Genomic DNA, 27,309 nt, shown 5'->3' on the forward strand with positions numbered 1-27,309 from the left:
TTAGCTTCATTTGGCTGCTTGAGTAATTTTCTTCACATTTCAACAAGTCTTGTTTTCTGCTCAAATCTTTTGATCACTTTGTGATCTAGTGACTTCTGTTGGTATTATCTCTATCAAGACATGTCTTATTGTTTTAACATGCTGTGGATTTTATTAACAAAAATAACTGTATTAAACACAAATTGCAGTGTCTCGAATGCAGGTCATATGTAACAATAATAACTACATGTACACGGCTACTGTACAGTTTACACTTAAGTGCCTGGCAGAGGGTTCACCCAACCACTGTCACACTATTTCTTTACCATTCCACTCTCAAACAGCGTGCAGGAAAAACAAACCCTTAAATCTTTCGTGCGAGCTCTGATTTCTCATATTTTGTTACAGTGATAATTGCTCCCTGTGTAGGTGATTGTCAACAAAATATTTTCACATTTGGTGGGGATTGTTACAGACTTAAATTTCCTGAAAAATTCCTGTCGCAACAGAGGATGTCTTTGATTTAATAGCTGCCACCCCAACTTGCCTATCGTATCTGTGACATTCTCTTCCCTATTTCGTGATAATACAAAGTGAGCTGCCCTTCTTCTTTGGACTTCTTCGATGTCTCCATCAATCCTATCTGATAAGGATCCCATACTACACAGCATTGCTCTAGAAATAACAGGACAAGAGTAGTATAAGCAGTCTCTTTAGTAGACATTTTCTAAGTATTCTGCTAATAAAACCTCTTTCGTTTGCATTGCCAACAACATTATCTATGTGATCATTCCAATTTAAGTTGTTTGCAAACGTAATTCCCAGGTATTTATCTGAAATGACAGCCTTTAAATTTGTATGTGTTATAATGTAAGCGAAATGTATAGGATTTCCTTTAGTATTCATGTAGGTCACCTTGCACTGTTCATTGTTTATGGCCCATTGCCACGTTTTGCACAATACAGATTTATTGTTGTCTAAATCATGTTGCAATTGGTTTTGGTCTTCTGATGCTTGTACTAGATGGTAGATGACAGCATAATGTCCAAACAGTGTAAGATGGCTGCTCTCTCCTAAATCATTTATATACATTAGACACAGCAGAGGACCTATAACATATCTGTGGGAAGTGCCAGATATCACTTCTGTTTTATTCAATGACTTTCCAGTTGCACAGCTGAGATTATTCACTACAGTCATGCAGTTTGATTAGAAGCTGCTTGCAAAGGATGGTATCAAAAGCCTTTTGGAAATTTAGAAATATCAAATCAATTTGAGACCCACTCTCAATAGCACTCATTACTTCGTGAGAATAAAGAGCTACTTGTATATCACCAGAATGATATTTTCTTAATCTGTGCTGACTATGTGTCACCAGATCATTTTCCTCGAGGGAATTCGTAATGTCCGAACCCAGTATATGTTCCAGCATCATGCTGCAAATTGACGTCAGTGATATGGATGTGTAGTTCATTGGATTACTTGTACTTCCTTGATTGAGTATTGGTGTGACCTGTGCAACTTTCCAGTCTTTTGCACATCTGGCAATCTCTATCTTTAGCATGGGTCTAGCTGCTGTAATTTATCCTCATGATAAGCAATTACTGTCAGTTTAACATGATTCATTTTGTTTATTAGGGATTTCGTGTTTGATTAAATTTCTTTCTTATTTCACGTAAATTTTACAATTTTGTTTCTAAGTTGATTAAAAGTGGTAACATTGTTAATCATTAACATAAAATGTGGAAAAGGATTGAAATATTCATTTTCAGTCCATGTGGTAAATCATTACAGTCTCTCATAACTAAATAAAATGTAGCACCAGGTTCATAGTCAAGTAATATTTTTCGAAGAACAGCATCTTTACCTTTGACTGGTAGCTTTAATTAAAAGTCAGCGTAATTATTTATATGTGCATACGTGGCAACACTGTTTGGGGACTCCTGTTAGAAATTCCTTCAAGTACAAGGGAATGCAGGTGATAGGATTTAGTGCTGTTTCCAACTGTGTTTTGTGAAACTGTCCATTTTTAAGCAGAGGTATAGCTTGTTCTGGCTTGTTTGTAATTTCCCTCCATGTCCTTTTCACTGACACCACATCAAATGTCAAGTGATTGTATGAGAATACTCAATACCATATAGAGCACTGTGGCTTATTGGAAAATCTCAATCCCATTTGAATGCAGGTATCGTTTGCCCAGCCCTAAAAATAGGCCTTTATGTGACGTCAGTTGTCAGTGCTTCACCTGTAAACATATTAATCTACTTGCAAACCTAGCAATGCTTTGAAATTGGTAAATATGTACTGGAATTGGACAGACATTGTAAACTCCAGCTCTGCATGGCCATACTGCCCTCTTTGTCCCCGCTCTGTCCATTGTACATTGTTGTTTAGAAAATTATATAGCCTTTGTCCATCTGAATGTTTATTAGAGTATCGTTAAAAATATGAACTAAATCCATCAAAAACTTTTCGATATTTTTGCTGACAATGTCTTGTCTCTTTATAGCAGGATAAATCACAAAATGTAAGAACATTGACCTTAGTGGCAGTAGTTAATCAGTAAATGTAAGTTGATCCCAATTTTTTTTGAATTAGAGATTTGAGAAATAAAACCTCATCTTGTAATTGGTTGAATACAGTAATTGACTTTGGAAGGTCCAAGAGCAAGAAGTTGCAGTTATCTTCAGAAACCGAAGTGGACTGTGTAGTTTGCCCGGGTTATTTAATCATCTAACACAATATTGTTTCGAGGTCTCTGTTTTATATATTGCCTTCAAAAAGATGTTATAAAGAACAATACATTTTGTCTTCACAACAACTAACGTACAGCTTCTTTTCACATAAGTTACACCCTCTGGCCTGCTACTAACTAGAACCGCTAACTACTTACACCAAGCACAATGTGAATATAAATATCAACCAAACAATGCTTTCTTTTGCAATAATTGTCACAGTATAATTTATTGTAGAATTATCATTATAAGCAGAACAGAGAGTACTAACATTCAAATTATTAATAAACAAGTTGTTTTATTTACTTTCTATAAATTGCACATAAACAATATAAAGATCAAAAATTGTTATAAGTAATTTTTATATAATTTCATATTCAAGTGACTAGTTTGAAGAATTGTTTAGTTCATAACAAATGACTAAAATATTCAAATTTACATTGCTCACAGTTGCAAATTAATTTATATACAATTGTTATTTTTCTGCTGTAGTTGTTTATGTCCGGTGGTATCAATAGGTGTATAGGTAGCTAGATTTCATTATGACACATCGCACAGTGGTGGTGTTTATTGTATGGTACTGTGGATAAGAATTCACTCATATTCAGCATTCTCCATTCAGCCTACCAGATACAACTTGATTCAATGTTTATCTAATTTTAAGTGGGCAATACTTTTTTGAGTCTAGTGGTATTGTCAACTATAGCAGTATGCTCGGCTTCTTTGATGCTCCAGGATATGAGCTGAATAATATGTTGTGCAGAATTTGTAGCATGCATGGTGAGACAGCATTTTGCATCTGCTGCTCAACATTTGTAATCGCCCTCTCTGCTTAACAGTTTGATTTGGGGTGGAAGTAATCCATTAGACATTGTGTAATCTTGTTGTTTGTAGAAAATTCTTTAAACTCTTGCCACAAACTGCGGTCTATTATCTGTTACCAACATTTGCAGTAGGACTTCAGTAGTGATATTTTGGCTATATCTCGTAACTTTGCTTTAACCAAAATACAGGGACAGGTTTACTACGTACAGAATGTTGGAATATGCATTCACAATGAGGGAACCATTGTAAATTTAAAAACAGCCCACTATATCTGAAGTTTTATCTTTTTGTGATCTTAGTGTCTTCTTCCACTAGCATTACAGTTTATAGTATATACATGGCATAAACTGTGAGAATATTGTGTCTGATGAATAGGGGTTTGCAAGAAGTTCCCTGTTTTACTTTTGCTATGGTTCTCAAGGCTCACTTCTGCAGTATGAAAACTCTTTTGATATTAGATTCCCATCCCACAATACTATTCCGTAAGCAAGAAAGTGTACACTAATCCACAATATACAGCCCTTAGTGTTTCAGACTTAAGATATAGTGATAATCCTCTTAATACAGATAGTCTGGGTGTTATTTTTTACCAGAAGTACTCAGCTTGCTGCTTCCATGAAAGTCAATCATCTATGCATAAACCTAAGATTTTACAATATGTAAAGGTTTTTAATAGATCTGTACAGGTTTTTGTAGAATTGCAACAATCACAGTATTTTGTCTGTGTGGACCACTTGGTTTGAAATGAATAATATTAGCCTTTTTTTATGTTTGGGTTGTCTCAGGCTGGGTTCACGTAGCAGACACCAGATGTATCATCTGCATACATTGCTTATTGTCAAGAGAACTTGGTAAATCATTTACATAGCACATGAATAGGACTGGACCGGAAATGGAGCCCTGACAAATACCAAAATGTATATTTATTATACTTGACCTTCTTCTCTCCAGTATTTCTCCATTAGTGTTTATAGTCTCCGTGCACTGCTGTCTACCCTTTAAATGTGTTTCTAAAAATTGCATGAGTTTTCCAGTCACACCACTCTTCACAATTTTTGATAAGAACACCTCATGATGTACTCAGCCAAAAGCCCTTGAAAGATCCAGGAATACTCCTGTTGCTTGGGATTTTTCATTTATTTTTTCAAGTACATGAAGGAGGATTTTTTTAAATTTCATTTTCTGTATCAGTTAGCTGAAAGATGAGATTAGAGCAATGGGTCTGTAGTTCTGTACCTGCTTTATTTTCCCCATTTTGTGTATTGGTTTAACTCTAGCTAGTTTCAATTTGTCAATGAGTACACCGTCTTCGAGAACACAGTTTATTAGATGAACGAATGGTTTCATTAGTTCATATTTGCATTTCTTCAATAGAGATGGAGAAATTTCATCTAATCCTGCTGATTTTTTGTTTCTGAGGCTATCAATAAGCTGCAAAATGTCATATGTGCTTACTGCGGGTAGTGCACTGCAGTTCTGATTGTTACTGGACTTAAATGTGTGCTGTACATCCTGTTTCATAAATATATTATTTTTGACAGTATCTATGAAGTAATTATTAAAAATATTGCTGACTAGAAGAGGATCAGAGATGTCTTCATTATTCACTGTTAATTTTACATTATTAACATTACTTTCTGTTTCATTGTTTCTTATTTTATTTACAATTGACCAGCAAGTCTTTGAAATTGTATGTGGACCTTGTATTTGTTGGCTGATCCTATGTGATTATAATCTCCTGACTTCTTTGCGGTACTTATATTTGTACTTCTTGTAGAGTTCTTTATGTAACTCTGAGTTAGTCAGTCTGTGTAAGCTATACATGTTTTCCATTTTTTCTTTCAGATCTTTTGTTTTAAAATCTAATGGCACAGGTTTTGATTTTGAAGGCTGATTTTACCGGATACTCACCTCTCTCTCTCTCTCTCTCTCTCTCTCTCTCTCTCTCTCTCTCTTTTAATATGGCATGGCTCTGCATAAATCTCAGTCAGAATTTCTGTGAACATGTTCCATTTATTGTAGACCTTAATAGCAGTCATGACTGATTCCCATGTTTCCTGGCTTAAACAGTGTCTTACTGTAGAAATGTTGTTTGCAGATAGTATTCACCTGTGCTCGTACGTTTTTCTTGGTTTGAATTTGGTTTTACATTTTAGCACTAGGGTTTGGCGTAAATGATCTGAGAGGTGACCATTTATGATGTCTGTGGAAATGATGTGGTCGTAATGTCTAATAACATGATCAATTGAACTGCTATGTGTGTTAGCTATTCTTGTGGGTACTTGACAAGATTTACACTTCTACAGTGTAACATTAATTTACTTAAAACTCCATCAAGTGATTTCAGAAAAGCATCGAGCTTTCCACGGGGGGATCTATATACACCTATGACATAGAAAGGAACATTGCAAAATGTGAGTTTAAGAATTGTAATTTCGAAATCTTTGTCAACACAGAAATTGTTCCCCCATAGCACTTTTTATGTTGTGCTTGTGAATTTACAATTTCTTGTGTAGATGGCACCACTACCTTTATTGTCTGTCCTACAGTAGAAAGTAGCTAGGTTGCAGCCTTTAAATTTTTAATATTGAATGTTGTCCATTGTTTTCTGGTGTTCTGTAACTATTACATGTGGAGATAGTACTGTGATAAATGATTCAAAAGCTTCCCAAAACCCTGTACATTATAATGTAAAAGTGATCAATTATTCTTATTGAGACACATGTGAAACACTTACACTTGCACCTGCTGTCGCACTGGTGGAAGGTTTTATTGTATTAAAAAATATTGCTCTTGTCCTGCTGATGTATTGTTTTACTGACCTGGCATTTCATGGTTGATTCTCCCAAGTATTCATTATTTTTGTTCTTGAAAGGGATGGGCTCTGTAGAACAACACTGCACATTCAGTTTGCTGTTAATTACTTCTTGGATCCATGTTGTAACTAAATCTTTCCCTTGTCTGTTGAGATGTAAGCCATGGAATGTGTCAAGTCTTCTTCCTACACAGCTTATGTCCACAATGTAACATTTTTGGATCTTAGCCTGTATTTAGGATTTTTATTTATATACGATGAGATTGGCAAGTCATGTCAGTGTGAAACAGAGATGATGATTACGTTTGAGCTTCTCAGCTCATGTAGCCTTCTTTTGAGTGAGATCATCAGGCCTTTCGTTTAATCTCCTTGTATGCTTCATCACATTCTTAGGACCCTACAAATGGGACCTCTTTCTGGTGCCACTGGTTTAGAGGCGTGAGTTGGCTTTTGCTTAATGAATTTTATGCTATAATTGATTTTATCAAGTATTTACTGAATTTATCCTAATTTGGTTGCTGTGAGCCATCTATCTCCCTCTCTTCCCAATGCTTCCCACCACCTCCTAGTGCCCTGCACATGTCTTTTCACTCACCACAGTCCTTCCTTCTTACACTTTACCAATAGTAACCTTTTCGGGCAACCTCTGATAAACAGTATTGATTATTACTACTACTTATTTAACAATTTCACTATCAATATAAGTCTGTAAATAAAACATAAATATCGAGTAACTTATTTTGATTCTCATATAGAATTTTGTATTTCTTAAAATACTTTTTGAAACCTAATCGATACTTTGTATAGAAATGTACCCATGTTTGTAGTTTACTGTAGATAACTGTCATGTAAATGACGGATTTCAGAGTTACATCAGTAACTCACATTACTCTAAATGTTATTTCTGATATTTGTTGCATGCAATTAATTTTGATTTCTTGGTGTCTTACAGTTATGCCAGGAAGAAGATGTGAGATTACTTGTGTGGTTGCTGCCTGAGGTATATGCACAGTTTCCTGCAGTCGCCGTGGGCAATGCTCAACTGCTGCAACTAGTTGTATCTGCAGTAGATGCCTTGCAGTTACAGGAACTTGTCTGTCATATTCTCCAAGGACGCCTCGTAATGTTTCGACATGATGGATTTCGTGCTCTTCTTTCTGCATCACTTTCGTGGGAGACTTTCGAGCAGTACTGTTTGTGGCAGCTTGTAGCTGCACATGGCATTCCAGTTGATTACATACTACCCATTCTGCCACGCCTGGAATTCACAAGACATGCTGAGGCTTTGACTTCTATTCTTTTAATGCTGAAGCAGGAAAGGTAATCTCTCACATTTTCTGTAAATTCACAGCCACTTTTTTTATTTGTTTCTGTATTTTTTTGCATATTGTACATCAAAACTTGGTTTATATATTATTTACACACATCCAGAAACATCAGTTGTTATGTGGCTCTCGGCATTAGTACAAAGTGGATGCTCTTATCAACCCATATGACTGGTCCTTCCGTTGTACTGTAGCTATGAAAAATGTATTGAAACCTTATGTAATGTAACAATGAAGAGGGAAAGATATCTTAGACTTTTGAGACAAACCATTTGCAGTAGCTGCAAAAACATAAAAGTAGTCTAGATTTTGTCAAAACCTTGCTGACGTGATTGTGGTAAAATGCAATGAGAAGTGGGAGCAGTAGAGAAAAAAAAGATTAATAATTGGGACTGAGACATTACAGATTATTACTAGTTAAGAACTGGAATTCAGATTTGACCAAAAGATAACTATGTCACAAAAATAATATGATAGAAAAGATGAAAGCCAGATGTTTAATGTATGATGCAAGTGCTGGTGCCCACTATTGCTTGGGAACCAATACCGAGGAGGCAGACTGATTGTCACGTACACTCTACTTAATTTCTTGGACTTTGGCAGTATCACAAGAGGTGCCTGAGGGATGTTGCTAAGCCATGTCTTCACAGTATCCTTTTTCCAGGAGTGCTAGTTCTGCAAGTGTCACAGGAAGGCTTCTCTGAAGTTTGGTGACAAGGTAATGCCAGAATTAAAGGAATTAAAGCTGTGAGGATGGGTCGTGAGTCATGCATGGGTAGTTCAGTCGGTAGAGCATTTGCTCATGAAAGGCAGAGGTTGTGAATTCGAGTCTCAGTCTGGCACACTGTTTTAACCTGCCAGGAAGTTTTGTATCAGCACACACACTGCAGCAGAGTGAAAATTTCACTCTGGAGACATCCCCCAGGCTGTGGCTAAGCCATGTCTCCTCAGTATCCTTTCTTACTGGAGTGCTAGTTCTGCAAGTTTTGCAGGACAGCTTTTGTGAAGTTTGGAAGGCAGGAGCTGAATTACTGCTTGGTGGAATTAAAGCCGTGAGGACGGGTTGCGAGTCGTACTTGGATAGCTCAGGCAGTAGATCACTTGCCCATGAAAGGCAAATGTCCCGAGTTCCGAGTCTCGATCCGAAATAAAGCAATGCTTCATCAGGAGAAAGAAGCCTTTCTGTTTCAACCTCTCTGTCACAAATGGACTGCAATAGCCAGTTGCAGTGCTGGCAATGACCAACAGAATCTCAATTAGTCAGTCGATGCACTACCATTTTTTTATTACATTTCTGTTCGATTTTGTCTCATCTGTGTGTGCAGATGCTACTTACACACTAGTCTGAAGTATTAAATGCCACAATGTTTTTCTCAAACTTATTTCCAAGGCTGCTCCTAATTTGTCTAGTTCAGCTAAAAGTAATATGGCACCTGCCAAACTTCGAGGAGTGGGCTGGAGCATAGGTAGTGAGCAAAGCTTTTGGACGCAGTGCTCATGCTGTATGTAAAACACTCTGTATTAAATGTTAGAAAATAAGGAGAAGGAATAAGGAAGTGGAAAGAGTAACAAACTTTTGTGCTTCATTGTCATCTGTACAGCATCATAAACATGTCTGCAAAAGAGCAATTTGAGAAATAACTTCAGCTGCTCCAAATGAAGGCAAATAGTGTTGAACTTATGTATACAATACTTACCAACATATAGTGATTTCATTTTAAAAGGAATCTTCATAATTAAATTAATAAGATGAGTTCCAACATGCAATGTGAAAAGTTTATGGTTAACTGAACAACTCTGAAAAAATAGAAAGGAGGAGGTAAGTAGTTTTGGCCCCATCTAATTTTTAATTTAAATTGTCCCATAAACCTGAAGCAGCTCAATACTTGGTCATATGTGACTTAACCCATCAACACATCTGTAGTAATCAAGAAGTACACGAAACTAATCTAAGTAACACAAATATTGCTTTACTCATAAACTTTTAGTCAATAATGGAAATAAGACTCTTGTGACTCCATATGTAACAAGACAAAAGAATTGTACAGAAGGTGCAACATAACTGATACACAGAACAGCTGATGTGAGTGGTACAAACTAAAAAAACATAGTGATGGTAAGTCAGCATTGCTCCACACCTATATAGGTCCGAGTCACAGGTAGACGGTGTGATGGAGACAGTGTGCACGCTTCCTACAGGCAGCCTGTAGTGGCCAGCCTAAGCTAATACATTTGGCAGTTGATTTAAGCACACACACACACACACACACACACACACACACACACACACACACACACACACACACACACACACAGTGACACTACATTCGGCATACTCACATGCACACACACTAGTAGCAGGATAGAGCAGCTTCTTATCCCTAGCTTTTACTACCTTAGTTTTCCTTTATGGTGGAAGCGACTTTCATTTCAAAACACGGTTGCAGTAATATTTTGTTGTTGTTATGTGTAGGCTTATTTTATTATTGGTATTAGACATAAAATGACTTGGGCATAGAGCAAAAACACAACTTAAAATTTGAGAGTTGATAATTTGCACTATAATTCATCAAAATAAAAACAGTCAAAATTTTTGCTGTAACTGAGATCCTTGGATTTGTATTTTCTCCTTATATTGAAAGTAAGTAGATCAAAATCCAATACTATTTATTGACATTTAACCTTTCTAAACAGCATTACATCTCTCTCTACAAAGGAAAGAAGTGAGAGAGAGAATCTAGAAAGATGGATGGGAGACGAAACTACTCTAGAAGCAGTAGGTCCTCACAAAGTAGAGTTTGAAAACAGTGAAATATGGTATTTGAATTCTACTGAATTTAATTATGTGTTGAAGTAAAAAGGGCTGCTGGTAATCAAAATGACTTAAAGCAATGCTGAAGTAATGAAAACTTTTCTGTCCCAGTATCACATTCTGACTTATCATTCCCATGCATCCCCTGAAGATTCAAAGAGACAGGGATCAATGCTTCTTTTCCTCAAGATACTTTTCAAGTTTTAGCAGGTTTTTTATTATTCATTCTTGAAGGGCAATAAATGACCAGTGTTCTGATAGTTCTGAGTAAGACATCTTAACCAAAACACCAGCAGAACAGAATTATAAGACAATCATTCTGAGTATAAAAGTGGAAAGCCTCTCAAGAGCAAGAAGAAAAACACACAGCTCCACAGGTGAAAAGAGATCCATTGAAACGTCAGCCATGTATTGGCTCAGTATACTAATGATTTAAATGATGATAAAAAAGTAAAGGTGACTATTCAGCCACAGCACATGAGAACAGGGTGACTGAGTGCTGGGAGGTAGAGTCATCAAAGGAATGGGATAGGAATGTGTCACATGTCAGATCACTCACGAGCTGGAACAGGGAGTCAGGTGTGGCACACAATGGATTGGAAGGGGGATGGAACAGAAGAAGAGGGAGAATGTGGAGAGTGGTATGTGAGTGTAAGTAGACTGAATGAAATGGGGCAGAGTTGGGGACACAGACGTGGAGGTAGGTGAGAGGGGTAGAGTCTTGTGGAGATAGTGATTAGGAAGATTTTGAGAGTGAATTACCATCTATGTAATTCATAGAAGCTGGTATTTTGTGGGAGAGGGTGTTTCATATGGCACAGGTTGTGCCCATTGAAGTTGACCATGTTGTGCTCAGCATTGTGTGTTACTGCTGGGTGTCAGCTAGTTTGGCAGTGGACATTTGTTCTGGTGGACATATCGTATTCATGCCCACATTAGAGGCCTTGCAAATATGAAATGACTGCTTTCGCAGGTCTCTCCCTACTACTGATGGGATAAGAATACATGTGGCAAGACTTAAATAGGATCTGCTGGGTAGGTACATAGGACAGATCTTGCACTTGGGCCTTCCACAGGGATATAACCCATGTGGCAAAAGGTTGGGAGTAGGTGTAGCGCAAAGAGCGATAAGGACATTTCATAGGTTGGATGGATTATGGACTCAAGGCAGTAAAGCGGATGCAGTATTTCTTGATTTCCAAAAAGCATCTGATTCAGAACTGTACCATTGTTTATTTTAAAAACAGGTTAGATTGTTACTAGTGAGGGCATAACTTGTTATTTGGATGGAGAATTGTTGACAGGTGTAGAAGTAACTGCAGGCATGTCCCAGGGAACTGTATTGCACCCCTTCTTAAGGACCATGATTCAGTTGGATGTATCAGTTACCCAAAAATTCTCCTCACAGTTTTGCACCACCCACCACATCGTCATCTATTTTTTCTTCCTTTTTCATAATATTGTCTTCAAGTTACTTTCTTTTATGTAACCCTCCCATACATTCCTTCCACCTTTCAGCCTTCTTTTTTCTGCCACTTCGTATCTGAAGTTTTCTGCTTCTCTCTTCTCCAAAAATCTCTTTAAAAGGCAACAAGTATGTTGTTAAAGTGTTGCCATGGTTCACATGTTTAATTATATTGTCTTGCTTTTAACAAGAGTTTCAAAAAAATGTTTTCTTTTTTTTCTTTTCAGTTCCCTATTTTTCTGTAACTATTTTTTAAGTTTACAGAAGAAAACAATTAGAATTTATTTCTTCTGTTTGCACACTGTGTGTTGTATAAATGAGTTATGTAATAAAATTTGAGTGTTATATTTATTCTGTTGTTTTCTTTTTCTGAAAACAATCTGTACTCACATTGTTCTAGGCCAACAGAAGAGCTCCTTCGGGTAATTCTGTCAAGAGAAGTACGAGGTGGGGATATGTTTGTTGTGTCAGCATTACGATGTTGGTGCCGTGAGCACGAGGAATTGTTATGTCGCCTCGTTGCTCAACTACTGACACCTGTTGGAGGAACAAATTCATCACCTGGGAAACGAAAACGTGGTGGTGGGAATCAGCAACCAGGAGGAAAACCATCACCGAGTAGTGGTACCCCTCCTGTAGAGCAGGTACTCGGGCATCTCGACCATTTGCGGCAATCCTGCAAACAAAATGGTTGCCGACTGTATGGGTCAGAGGTGGTACAAAGAGCCCTGTTGCAGGTGAGAGACTTTTGGTGTTCAACCAATTCAAGTTTTGCAAATAACAACTTTTTATTTTTCACAGTCTCAACTGCAATTAGTAATGTAAGAGACAGAATGCTGACCAGTATGTACCTTCAGGGGGCAAAATATTTAGTACTGCTGATATAGATATGTATAAAAATAAAAGTACATGATGCTGCTCTGAGCTCTCAGAACCATTAGTTTCTTCCTTGGGTAGGAGAGAATAGGTTGTGAAAGGACAAGCTACTCAGGCTCCAGGAAGAGGAGGATCCAACTGTAGCTGTCCTTCTGAAGCTAAGTGCTGGCCATAAACTCTGTGTCATTTAATAGTTTTCTCAAATGAATTTTCCTTGTGATATAATTTTAATTTTGCAGTGTTACTGGCATCAGAGAAGGAAAAATGAAGCTGTCATGTAGCACAACATGACATAACATTACCTATAGATTGTGCTATATGACAGCTTCATTTGTCTGAGTATGGGCTAGTCAGTAATGTATTTTTCCCTGTTTGTACAGACCTGATGATGGTTGCAGTAAATTTAGGCTGTAAATCCTGCAAAATTATTAGTTGTGAAAAGAAACAGGTATAAGTCAGTGTATAATCCCCGACACTATGAACAGTATGTCTTGTTTCATAAATATTTGAAGAATTAAAAACATGTATGCAGACTAGCGCACACTCATTCTACAGAAGTGTTACTGGATAATTACTTAGCTGCTGGAAAACTAAGTATGATAGCTTAGCAATAATAATCACTTATTTTTATGTACTGTCGACTATTCAATGAATTCTCTGTATAAGTAAGATCTACTGTTAATAGCTAAGACCTACTTAATCATGTAGTAACAGCTTGAAAGTTATTTATGAAATTAGGGTTCTTTCTGATATTATGAGAAAAATGGCACTTACAATAATTTTACAGTGATGTCAAGTATGTTTTGAAACATGGAGACACAGGATAATGGAATGGGGTACCAATTAACTCCAGGGTTATCAGGTCCCTTTTTTATTGTTGGATGTCACTTAACCAAAAGCAAACATAAAAAATAAAGTGTCACAAAAATAAGATTGGAAAATCTGAGATGTAGATAACAGAGAAGAGGGAAGATTGCAAAGGAAATAAATTAGAAAAGGGTAGATGGGACTGAAAAGGTAGAAAGAAGTTGACAGCAGCAGGAGGAACAGGCACAAATTAGGGCTGAATGACGGACAGTTACAGGCACATGCTAAGGTTATTCTTTCCTTTATTATTCTGGAGTACTTTCTATGCAGGAAAAAAACTAGCTACATTTTGAAGTAGTTACAGCTTCTGCTGTTTTGTTTCAAAATATGCTCTTTTTGTTAGTTTCCATTTAAAGGCCGTTTAGAGTCAATTTGGAGTCGACATTGATAGCAGGTAGCCTAGGAGATGTTGCGCTTTGATCACAGTCATAGAAATATAGGAATGACTGAGAAGAAATTTAAGGTTTCATGAATTTAGGGAGTGAGGAAAAGCTATAAGAGTTGATCGGAGGAAAATAATGTGCAGCAAGGACCTAGTTTGGTAATGGGACTTCAGAAAGTCATAGCCAAGGTGACAATTTTGTTGATGCATCCACGTAGGACAATATATAGTGTAATAAACGTCCCTCTACTGTTGTTTTTATGGATCTCCATTGTTAGAATCCAGGTAATATGGGAAATCTATTTGTAACTGAGGAAGTGACATGCAAAGACGAACATGCCCACTAACTGCAGTTTTACACAATCAACATAAATCTTATTTGAGGCACATGTAAGAATGAAAATAGCAACATATTGCAATGCAAATGCCTTTACTTTTGTGTTAAAAGGCAGTTCGTATCTGTAAATCAAGTCTACACCGAAAATATTACTTTAACAAGTGCATTTAAATATGGACATATTTTCATTTGCCAGAACATTTTGGACATGTTCAACACTGAATGATTTCCAAAAGTGAATGTGTTGTTTTCTGAAAACAACTTAAATCATATTGTATAATGCTTCTTACACTACATCATATTTGCAACAATTTAGTATGTGATATCATGGGAAAAATTATAAACTGCCAACTGTAACATTGATATTCAGTGTTTTACTAAAAGTTCTGATTTTATTGTTCCTTCACAATTATTTAAAATGTTACAAATCACCTATAACAGAATACAATGATGTAACAGTGGCATTACCTGTTATTAGAATAATTCTTTGAGGTAACTGTTATACTTAATCATATAAACCAAAAGCATATACATATTCACAAACAATTTTCTCTATATCTGTATTGAACAACATGGGACTATTGTAAATGATAGATGTATACCAACTTATGTCCTGTCGTTTTTGCCAGTTATCTCCAAAAATAGTTTACAGTAAGCTAGCAACATATTTCTTCTTGTCATCTGAGATTGTGTGGCTGAGAAGTACTGCAGCTCGTGGTTAAGAGAAGAAATTTGTAATTGTCCATCTGCATTTCTAAAGAGACTTTTGCCCTTGTACATAATGCTGAGACCTCTAGGATGCAATCACTTCCATATCAATATGAGTGTTACACGTAGCATCATACTGGTATATGAAAATTCATTTCCTTTCACTTCTGTGATCTAAATTTCATAGGCCCTCTGATAGGAATTTAATGTCTATTGCTCTCCATTCTTTAACAAGATTTCTTACTTCACCCACTGACTGGTAGAGCTCATTACATTCCTCTTATGTTACAAAAATTGTCCTTTTTATAGAAGTTTCAGTACTCTTCATTACTCTATCAAAAATGCAGTCAGGAGGTAATAACTATGTCCTCATAATAGCATTTGTACTATGTAGTATTATTATGAGGGATCAAAGAAGCATAAACTGATTCTAACTGCTCCTCTGTGTGGGAATGTTGACTGTGACTGAAATGGAAATCACCTGACTGGAATCAGAATCTCCTGTTGGCCACAGTGAACTAGTTCTAGTCTGCATGAAATGTATATGTAGAAAGGATTGTGTTTGCTGCATACCAGGCTCATATATGGCAAATATTTGATTTCACTTAAATTGTGTAATGTATTTAAATTCTGCTTATCTTATATGCACTGTTCCTCTCTCTCTCTCTCTCTCTCTCTCTCTCTCTCTCTCTCTCTCTCTCTCTCTCTCATTTTTTTAATTGTGGACACATTCACCTGTGCATGTCACTGTCACAGTTGTGAAAGGCAGTCAAATGAAAACCAAACACCTGCCATTCAAAAATAATCACCACATGCATTAAGACATTTATCACAAAGGGAGAAAAGACAGTCAATTCCTGTTTCGTAGAACACGGTTTGCTGCTGACAGATCCACAATTGCACTAACTCCTGTTATTTCTCGCCAGACTGAAACTGACATCCATGCATGTCTGTCAACTTGCCAAAGAAGTGAAAAACACACAGTGAAAGATCCGGGCTGTATGGAAGATGTTGAAGTGATCCCCAACCAAATCCCTCCTGTGTAGCCTTTGCCTAATGGGCAATGTGGGAGTGGGCATTATCATGCAACAGGATGATGCCACCCAACAGCATTCCAACAACCTAAGGGCAAACAGCAAAGCCAGCAGTGGAAACATCTCACCCACCAAATAAACCCAAAGCTGTTCTTACAAGTTCCAGTTAGGCCCTGATAACTTTCTTCTTTGACTGCAGGGGTCCTCAGCTGTTGATTTCCTTGAGCGTCAAACCATTGTCAGTGCACTGTCAAAACACCGAGGAATGGTGTCAGATGGAACCATTTATGTTTGCAGAATAATGCCCGTCCTCCCACACTGCCAATCAGATGAAGGCTATAATTTAGAGATTTGATTGGAAAAAACAGCAACATCCTGCATATATTCTGTGTTTTCCATTATATGTTTTACATACTTTTGGCAAGCTGAAGAAAGACATGAGTGGACGTCAGTTTCACTTGGACAACAAAGTGCAAGAGTGGGTGAGGTTGTGGATGTCGTAACACGTGTGGTGATTACATGTGAATGGAACCATTCCGTGGCCCATTGTGATGGGTGTTCAGTTTTCATTTGACTGCCCCTTATAGATTGGTTACTCAACCGATAGACATGAAACCACTTAGCAGTTCAGCATTACTGAAATTCTGCTTTCTAAACATTTTTGCTCAAAAGTAACACTTCATATACAGCTTGGGGAGTGAACAGGGCTCAGTTATAAGGCACTGCTGTTTCTCAAGATAGGGAGACAAACATTACTACAACATTGAAGATTGTGGGAAGACACTTATTAACTGCGATGTTATCTGTGTCCATGACCATTGTATAACTATTTCAGATAATTTTTTCACCATCATGTATGAAGTTCTGGGTTTGGTTTCATCATCAACTTCATCAGCTCTACTTAAAATACAATGAAATGAACATTTTCCGGTGGTGTGTAGTTAATATTTTTTTTCCTGTTGTTATGATTAAGAATAAACTGTGTTCATGTTAAAATGTAGGCTCAACCAGCTTCTTCAATGTAAAAGCACCAAAATTGATGTATTTCAAAGGTGCTAGCCATCATTGTCAGAATTATTCAACTGGTATCCAGTAAAAGTGATAAATCCTTATTCTTATTGCTTTCATAGGATTCTTGCAAAATAATTCTGATGATAGAGGCTTGCTCTTTTGAAATGCGTCAATTTTGGTGCTTTTGCTTTGTGAAAGGTTGTTGAACACACATTTTAAGATTGATTTTAACAACCACCATCTCATATCTGTCATGGATGATACCAAATAAACTGTGTTTATTGTTTGTGTTGCATTCAGTCGTACCAAATAATTAGCACATTTAACAAAAGGAAATACAAATTTTCTGTAGTGTAATTAGTATTCAGAAATTTAGAGCAGGATATAACCCAGTAGTTGTATTAGTTATTTATGCAGTTGAAGTTTTATCACTACAGTGCTGTATTCTAATTGCAGGCACAGTCCCAGTGCAGTGATCCACAGAGGAAACGTTTCTCTGACCTCTTTGCCCTTGCTGAAGTAGAGGAACTGGAACCGCGGGGTCGGAGAGGAGGTGGGGGAGGGGGTGGTCGTAAACCAAGAGGGAAAGGGAGGCAAGCAACTCGACCATCTGATTCTTCAGAAGATTCTAGTGAGGTAAGAAAGTGGTCACACATTGTACATTGTAAAGTTTTTTAATGTCTGAATCTAGACAACTGTGATCACATAATTAGAGTTGCAACTGATCTTGCTTTTCATAGAATATTGTGGTTAATGTAATTGTCCCGGTACACTACTCTTAAAGTTCTTTACATGATGGTGGGAGATGAACGTCCATATGACAGTATAAGGAAAAAATAGTCGAAACTTCCACATGGGAAAAATATATTAAAAACAAAGATTCCAAGACTTACCAAGCGGGAAAGCGCCGGTAGATAAGCACAATAAATAAAACACACAAACACACACACAGAATTTCTAGCTTTCGTAACCGGCGGTTGCTTCTTCAGGAAAGAGGGAAAGACTAAAGGATAAGGGTTTTAAGGGAGAGGGTAAGGAGTCATTCCAATCCCGGGAGCAGAAAGACTTCCCTTAGGGGGAAAAAAAGGACAGGTGTACACTCGCGCGCACACACACACACACACACACACACACACACACACACACATCCGCAAATACACAGACACAAGCAGACATTTGTATAGGCAAAGAGTTCAGGCAGAGATGTCTGAAACATGATGTGTAACTGTCTTTTTGTTGTGCCTTGACTGCAACTCAATGTGTCATCATTACAGTGAGTAGAAATCTGTTTTTTTCCTTATGTTGTTGGTATTCCAACCTGCAGTTTCCATTGTTTGAACTTCCATATGAATTTTTTTAACTTACTAACGACCTGAAAGTGTAGTACATTTTTCTGTCTTCATTATATTAGTGTCACCCAGGAAATAATGCCGGACATTTTTTTGTTCTACAGTTATATATTACACATTTGAAATAATGTTGTTTTATCTACCCACCCTATTTTTCCTTGTAATCTCCTTCCAGATCTATGACTTTCTTCCAGAAAGACAAAAGGACACGTACATCCCGTCGATACCAGTCATTGTTCTGGACACGAAGCCACTTCTTCACTGCACGAATTATGTCCTTGTCACCCTCAAAAAGTCTTGTGCAAATGCTATCTTTTAATGGTATGAAAAGTGGAAATGTGAGGCAGTTAGGTCAGAGCTGTAGGGTGGGCTGTATAACACAGTCCAAAAGTATTTCGCGATATGTTCAGAAGTCCTCAAACTTGTGTGAGGCCAAGCATAATTGTGTTGAATTGAAACATTCCCAGGGTGGTTATGGCACTGAAGTCAGTATAAACATTTAGTGTGATTAATGTGTTCACATATACTTATGCACTGTTGGTACTCTCTTTGTGGCATCATATCAATGAGAATCACATCCACACAGTCCCAAAACACAGTCTTACTGGCAGAAGCTTTGAGTTTTCTTTTGCACTGAAAATGGTAAACCCAGGTTTCATCACCCATCACAGTCTGGAACAAGAAAGCCTCCCCTCAGCTTCCAAATGTTGCAACAACTTGGAGCAATTGTTTTTCTCCAAGTTTTGAGTTGCACAAGACTCATCATGCACACACCTTTGAGTATCCAAGAATGTGGATAATTGCACCCATTCTTCCCTTGCTGATCAACAGCAGCAGCATCACCCAATGCCAAGACGTGATGCATTGATCCTTGAGAATGAGATCATCAGCATGTTGGTCTGTTACGTGTTCAGCATGACAGCTGTGGACGGTCCCCCTGGTTGCTGTGAATCAGGGGACTCTGGCAAACTGCCTTCTGATGGTCTCACCCCCTGTATCGAATGACTCACTGTACTCCTATCGACTGCAGATGCTCCTCAGACTTACAACAAATGTTCCTGAATATTTGCAACAGTTTATTTGTGTGCAGTGAGAAATCCAATGATGACATACTGCTCGTACATCTTGAACCAGTGTCATTGCTGCAGCTACAGTGTTTGTCAGAGGAACTGGAAATTTTGTTTTCACACTTAGGAAGCTTCAAAGAATTCATACGTATTGTCTCACTTTAACAAAATTGTTGTGTGCTGAGGAAAAAATGTGTGGCATTATTTTCTGGGTGCCCTCATAGTATAATGGCCTTTATTTCTATTGAGATACTAAAAATATCTATTAGCTACTTTATTTAGGTAAGTAATTAGAAAATGTATGTTTTCTGAAATATATTTTATATATTATGGTGGAAGACAATTTTTAGATCTGCTTTCACTAATTAGAAGTACTTTATCCTACAATCTGGATAATACCCACATCATTTTTTCTTGTTTGTTTTCATCTAGGAAGTTTTGCTAACCCTTTTCCTACATGTTTAGGGATGGAATATAGTAATAGTGTACATCTACATCCATACTCCATAAGCCACCTGACGGTGTGTGGCGGAGGGTACCTTGCGTACCTCTATCAGTTCTCCCTTCATTCCAGTCTCATATTGTTCGTGGAATTAAAGGATTGTCGGTGTGCCTCTATGTGGGCTCTAATCTCTCTGATTTTATCCTCATGGTCTCTTCGCGAGATATACGTAGGAGGGAGCAATATACTGCTTGACTCCTCAGTAAAGGTACGTTCTCGAAACTTCAACAAAGCACTTACTGAGCTACTGAGTGTCTCTCCTGCAGAGCCTTCTACTGGAGTTTATCTATCATCTCCGTAATGCTTTGTACTAGTGTAGAACTGTCGCTACACATATACACCTCTGACCTCTTCAACTATGATGGTTCATTTTGTATAAAAATCTAATGTTATATGCTTTTATGAAACCGTGTCATCTTGCTCACCCATGAAGACTTGTTTATTGTCCCGTAGATTCAAAAATTTTGTTTTTCCGAGTTTCCTTGTTGACTTCGAATTGTTGGCCATGAATTATTCTCAAAGGTGGCTTTTCTTCTTGCACTGTTGATAATATACAGAAACTACTGTCTAATAACACAGTTAACCATATTGTCAATGGAATATTTATTATGTGGACTTTGTTTCTAGATACCTGAATTCCACTATGCTCATTGTCATGCTCTTCCTACTGTAATTTCCACACCATTGACTTACTCCATTTGAGTACACATTCTGTCACTTTTTCCTTCTATGCTGTCACTCTTGCTTCCATCGCATTATCAGTGAATTTATGATACTAACAGCAAGGGCGTTGTAGCTGCTCGTGAAAGCATTTCCAGAGCTCGCAGTCTGTACTTGGGCTGTGAGGTACTACTTTGAACCAGACTGTGGCTGTGCCTAGTAATGTGACCAAGTTAGTTCCTGACATGGCCAGGAGTAAAGCTTGCTTTGCCAAGTTATGTAACACACTTGTTTACTCATTTGTAAAGTGTCTCCTCTTTTTTTGTGATTGCCTGTCACTCTTGCAGAGCCACAGGTAGTACTGCTACTACTGCAACCAAAATTTTACTGAGAACTGAAGCCACTTGTGCTATTATCTGTCCTGAACTAATGTGCAGTAACTATTTTAATCTCAGCTGGAGGAGGACAGGCATTACGTAACATGCCGACAAAATACAAAAGGAGAATACTGAAACCTCTGCAGGGAATATTCTAAGCACACCTGCAGATTAAATTATTTAATTGCTTTCATACAAAATTCTCTTGGTTAGAAATCAGCCTTTGTCAGTCAGATAGGTATTGGTATTCCATGTTGGTATTCCGTGTTTCATAATGTCTTTGTTAACACACAACTTTAAACTAGATGCACTTTGGGTTGAAATATACCAAGAAAGTGTGGACTGTTGGTATATATAGGTCAGTTAATGGTGCAAAAACTGTAATATTCATTCCAGAATAGTTTATGATATTCATTGACTAAAAGATTTCATTGTAAAAAAGAGTGTAGCAATTTAGGAGCACAATGGTGCAATAAAACTGAAAATCTTCTATGAGACTACACAGGAAAAGGGAGAAAAGTTGAGAGTAGAAGCTTAGGCAAATAAGAAGTTCGGGGGGGGGGGGGGGGGGGGAATAATCGTAATATAGCTTCATACTACTTGTGTTTCTGTATAGCAAATTAACAGATATAATTAGGACCAGTAGAGTATAGAGCATAAGGCCTGCAAACATATACCGTATTTACTCAAATCGAAGCCTCACTCGAATCTAAGCCGCACCTGAAAAATGAGACTTGAAATAAAGAAAAAAAAATTCCCGAACCCAAGACGCACTTGAAATTTGAGACTCGAAATTCAAGAGGAGAGAAAAGTTTTAGGCTGCATCTCCAAATCGAAACAAAGTTGGTCCATTGTAATATGAGACACAATTTAGGTCGAATGAATGACAATACAGCTACAGTAGTTTGGTTCTAGTCGTAAGCTTAGCAGTTAAGCATTACCAGGTAGCCATTGCTATGCGTCAGGCGCTCCGTCCTTATTTATACGGGTACCCCTCCTTTTTCACGTGCTTCGTCTGGTTTGAATCGATTGCTTATTTTGCTTTGATCTGATAAGTGCCGTTTTCTTTGTTATAGGTGTTTACGTCACTCTAAGCTGAAAATGCATTACTGTGCTGTGTCATGCATTGTTTGTCGCATTCTGATAGTGCGTGTTTATGGCCTGTCGCCGCTCGCGGCACGGCTTGCTTTCGTGCGCGCTACTGCCGCCTACAATTCTTAAAAAAAAGAGGAAGAGAGGAATCATCTCACTATCGAAACAATGGCAAGAGACTGCTATTTGTTGTTACTTACACTGCTGCTTTCATGATAATGATCAACAAGAACCAAATAATAGACTGCGTATGATAGAACATGTTCTGAACGAGAGTTAGGCAAAAATTTTTCTCCGTTTGAAAATCTTTGTGGCCGCCTCTTTAGTACACCAGATTCTGCACAGAAATTAGTCATCTTAGATTTAAAAATCTAGTCAATTGCCGTGCTTCATTTCTGACTGTATCACTGTTAGGCATAAGAATAATATGAATATAAACATGTCACAATACGTATATTCTTCCACGTTTGCTGTTGTCTCACTCTAGTTTCGTAGTTTATTAGGCAGACAGGATTTAAATAAGATAGCAGCAAACACAAAAGAATACATGGCAAAATGTTTATATTCCTGCTATTCTTATGGTGAAAAGAATATTGCATGTGATTCACATTTCATCAGGTTCCTATTAGTAACCATCTCTTCTCACAGGTAGGAAAAAATTCAGAGAGTTGGCCATATTGACAAACATCCCAAACAGTCTTGCCAGTCGGATTTTAGTAGTACATTGAAATTTTGCTACATTCGAAGATGAACAATACGGAATTTTATTTACTTCGTTGGATAATGTATGAAAATGCAGTGGTCGAAACTCGGGGCGGAGAAAAAAAGCTCGTCTTCCACCTTTTTTAAAAAAATTTATTTACTGACGCAGAGGTTTTGGCGCCAGTATTTATCTTTGTGCCTACAAAGCATGCCTGTGTAGCACTACATAATATATTCGACGGCAGAAGTTAGTTGTGGTGGCACCTTCCAAAATTTTTCAGAACTTATGCTTGCTTTGCACTCGCTTCTAAGCCGCAGGCGGTTTTTTGGATTACAAAAACCGGAAAAAAAGTGCGGCTTAGATTCGAGTAAATACGGTAAAGGTTCATAATATAAAAACTATGACTGCCTAACTAGGATCATCGAAAAGTCATTGTTTTTAACTGAACATGGAAGAGGTACAGGAAATGTTGGATAGAATGGGAAGGAAAATTTTTGTATTTCAGTGTTCTTGATTAAGACTGAGAAAATAGAAGCAACAAGAAAATATGACATAAATGATGACCTGCCAGGTATAGAAGACAGATTCATTTGCTGTAGACTGACATATGATCTAGTTAATTGTGTATCAAGTAATGAATGAAACAATTTTTGCAATAGCACATTTATTAACAATTTGCTGGTAGTGTAAATAAGCTTTGTAGAATATAACATAATTTCTTCACTAAATGTGTTTAATGTATGCATTAATTTTTGTTTTGTTTTATTTATAAAGGAAGAGGAGGTGGTGAAGCCAAAGCAAGCGAAAAAGAGGAAAAAGACTAACCCAGTAGGTTCGGACAGTGACTGACCGCACAGTTATGGTGAACAAAGTGTGTGGAGCTGGTGACAGAACCTCAATGGTGCCCTTCTATATGACTGACAAATTGGTGGTCAAACCATAAAGTTGGTGTTGTCAAAGAAGGGCGTATTATTATGACTTCATATTCTCTTGATGGGCATAGATTTATGGTGCTCTTCCTCTCCGAGTTGTTTTGCAGGGTAAACTTGATCGTGTGTACAGTAACATACTTTTGTAAATAAATGAACTGACCATTTCGTGTGTCAGTGAAAACCCTCATGTCTTAGTGTTGTTTTGGACCCAGACGGCAACAACATTGACCCTTGTTCATGTGTAACGTGCGAATGAAAAACTGGATTTGGTGTTCAGAGTGTTAACAGATTTTATAGTTACAATTTAATGACGGCAGAACGTTGGCATGAAAATATTGCCACTCCAGAGGACACATTCATTCCTGCACCTTGTAGTGTTGTTCTACTAGGTGAACATAGACTATATTTTATGAAGAGTGGTTTATTGTATATATTTACATTGTCAAGCACTCTTCTTAGAGTGGCTCATTTCATTGTCTGGAGTACGATGCTGTTCAGTGTGCTGTTAATTTTGACTGAAAACATTTCATCACGGAACAATATAAGCTGTAAGTTTGAAACATGTATGTGAACAGTCACAATTTGCATGCAGCTATTCCCTTTAGATAAATAATCATTACAAGTGCCTTGATTGACAGAATGTGGAATAGCATTTGGCAAGCTTTAATAAAAGTAGCACCATTTTAAATTCAGAACTTGAGCTTCTGAAGAAATTGCAAATATTTTTTTTAACAATGTTATTATACGGGTGCAGTTCACATGGACTGCAAAGCAGTAAATAAGAATGCGGTAGTTTTTAGTGGCGTGCTAGATCCTGATTTTTGCTGCTGCTATAAAGAATTTCTCCACGACGTAGTTTATATTTATTAAACATTGCTGACAAGTAAGAGCTAATAATCTTATGGAAATGAGATGATTCAAGACTATACTGTCTAGCATTTTATGAAGAAAAATTAAACATGCTGTCAGTAAGTGTTATCTTGTCAGTATGTTTCCAGATAAAACCTCACAAACTGTGACTGGTTCCAAGGATACATATGTACATGTATATGTGCAGAATTCTATCTTTATTCGGAATAAATAGAAGTAAATGTTGTAAGAGAAACTTAAATTGTGATAAAGATGCATGTAACATTAAGACAGAGGAGTTACACAAGAGAATCGTGCATTCCACTGAGATGTGAATAAAAATGAGAGGGCATCATAAAAAAAATCAGTGCAACTTGTGTGCCTTCCCTGTTAAAACTGTCACTTATCTGCACTGTGTTAGTTGTTGGATATTTCCTTATGAACTCATACCAAGTGAGATAAGAGAATTGTATAAAATGAAGTTATTCAGATCATACCTTGCATTTATATGATCTTACTACTTTGTTAACTTCTTTGCCGTGTGAAACTTGTAGCTCTATTTATTACAGTGTAATTATTGTAAATATTAACTTAGTAAGAGGAAAAATTACAGTGAAATTTTTCTTGTTCAAATTGTACAGTACATTTTCCACCTTGTCATTATTGTGAAATTTTTGTATTTGTGATATTTGTGATGAATCAAAAATTATCTTTGTATTAATGTTTCGTATCGGACAACTGTTGAAATGTATAGTAATTTTGTCATACACGGACAGATCACGAATTTTATCATTTTTAATATGGCTGCATTTGGCAGCCGAAAACTAGAGAGTTTTAATTACCTCCTTATTTTCATTACTTTTGTGTAAATATATTGTGAATACATTTGAAATGTTGTGAAAAACTCCATTTCGGCATTCTGCACCTGTGATACAGGTGTTAGAAGATAAAATATTTTTTAAACACAGTTGTAGTTTATTACCTAAATGAAAAAAAACTTGGTATCTTACTCTTTGTTTTCAGAGTAATATATGAAACTTTTGCCAGGCATCAGAAAAAATGACAAGTGGAAGAATAATTTTTTGGTATGTAGCTGCCTCGGTTGATTTACATTGCCTCCATATGTTAATCTGCGCAAACTGTTTGCTTTTGTTCTCCCTGCCCTCCATTACAGTCAACCTATCTCCCTCCTTTTTATGATGAACATATTACTGACATTACAGGTAAGAGATATACATTCACGTTATTAGGACTGAATGATAAACAAAATTAATTTCATAGTGCAGCATGACAGTATTGCAATTAATTTTGAATGGAAAATAATTACAATAGGATAACTGTTTGGATTACATTTCACATATTTTAGTTTTGTACCTAATAGTTTATTTATTATTTTTCAGATTGATGACAGGGTTAAAATAACTCATAAAATGTGGTAAAAGATTCTAAAAACTGTGGACACTGATAATTTTCTGTAGAATTGTCACTTGTGAGTAGGATTTCTTTTACAACTATAAAATTATGTAATAGCACTTGCTTTTCACTGTGCACAATAATATGAAATGCATTTGTTTTGCGGTGGTCTGGTGTGATTTATAATTCCTGTAAAATATTCAGTAAACATCTCCTGTGTTTCCAAAATTAATCTTTCAGTCTGCACCAGAGGGTGAGATTTGTGAAACTTCCTGTTACATACTGCATGTCAAACAGAAACTAGAACGCAGACCCCTGGCTTTTGTGGATAATGCTGTTACCAATCATTTTATTCAGGCAGAACTCACTGCCTTTTTATTTAGGCTCAATTTAGTCAGCACCTCTTGTATATTTTCCAAGCTTCGAAGAAGTTCTGCTTACTTTGCCCATAATAAACAAAGACCTGGGTTTGAGTCAGGAAGATTCTGAACTCCTTTATTGCGTATAAAAAATTGAAGAGAATGAAAAAAACTGTGTAACACGTATATGACTGGACTAATGATTTTTGAATTCTGAAATTCCACATCCACCTTGAATGTCTGCCCTGTTGTGTAAATTGAAGACTTTTATGGCAAGAAGCTTTTGTTGTTATAATTACAGCTTAGCCCCTTGGTTTATTTTGATTGTGGCATAGTCTTAAGGTTAGCCTTTTGACCCTTTTCCACATTAATAATGCATGGTATTCTGTAATTAATATGTGTGCAATCATATATTACCAGGAAAATGTTATATCTTATTACTATGTTTTTTGGTTATTGATTGATTGCCTTAATGACAGTGAGATAGTACAAAATGTAGATAAATGTTAATTATAGGATGAAAAGGTTCATCAGAATATGGATAAAAAATTTATATTATTTCTTTGTATTTTATGAACTGATGGCTGTGAAATAGGATTAATGAACTTCAGTTTTTTGTTCTTTATTTTTTTCAGTCCTTGCCACCTTCTAAAAAAACTCCCAGAAGATTTACAAATCAATGGAGCCATTACTTATGCCAGCAATAACATTCTTACTTAAAGCCGAGAAACACACAAATCTTTCAAGAGATCACACCCAACAAGAATTGTGGTCTTAAAATTAATTTAAAGCAACACTCATACATTTTTTGTTGTAAGATAATCAGTTCTTCATT

The 27,309-nt window shown here is 36.8% G+C and overlaps 1 protein-coding gene across 2 annotated transcripts in view; it reads left to right on the forward strand.

The window, feature by feature from the left end:
- LOC126281554 (integrator complex subunit 3) overlaps positions 1 to 27,084 on the forward strand; it is a 70,489-nt gene extending 43,405 nt beyond the window's left edge. For both annotated transcript variants that reach the window (XM_049980622.1, XM_049980621.1), the window contains exons 13-16: positions 7,307 to 7,674; positions 12,357 to 12,693; positions 17,628 to 17,807; positions 23,696 to 27,084. In XM_049980622.1, the coding sequence (XP_049836579.1) occupies positions 7,307 to 7,674; positions 12,357 to 12,693; positions 17,628 to 17,807; positions 23,696 to 23,770 (960 nt within the window). In that variant the 3' untranslated portion in view covers positions 23,771 to 27,084. The remainder of the gene's footprint in view (positions 1 to 7,306; positions 7,675 to 12,356; positions 12,694 to 17,627; positions 17,808 to 23,695) is intronic.
- The last annotated feature ends 225 nt before the right edge of the window (positions 27,085 to 27,309 follow it).

The sequence above is a fragment of the Schistocerca gregaria genome, chromosome 7 (genome assembly GCF_023897955.1).
Source record: "Schistocerca gregaria isolate iqSchGreg1 chromosome 7, iqSchGreg1.2, whole genome shotgun sequence".
Taxonomy (NCBI): Eukaryota; Metazoa; Arthropoda; class Insecta; order Orthoptera; family Acrididae; genus Schistocerca; species Schistocerca gregaria.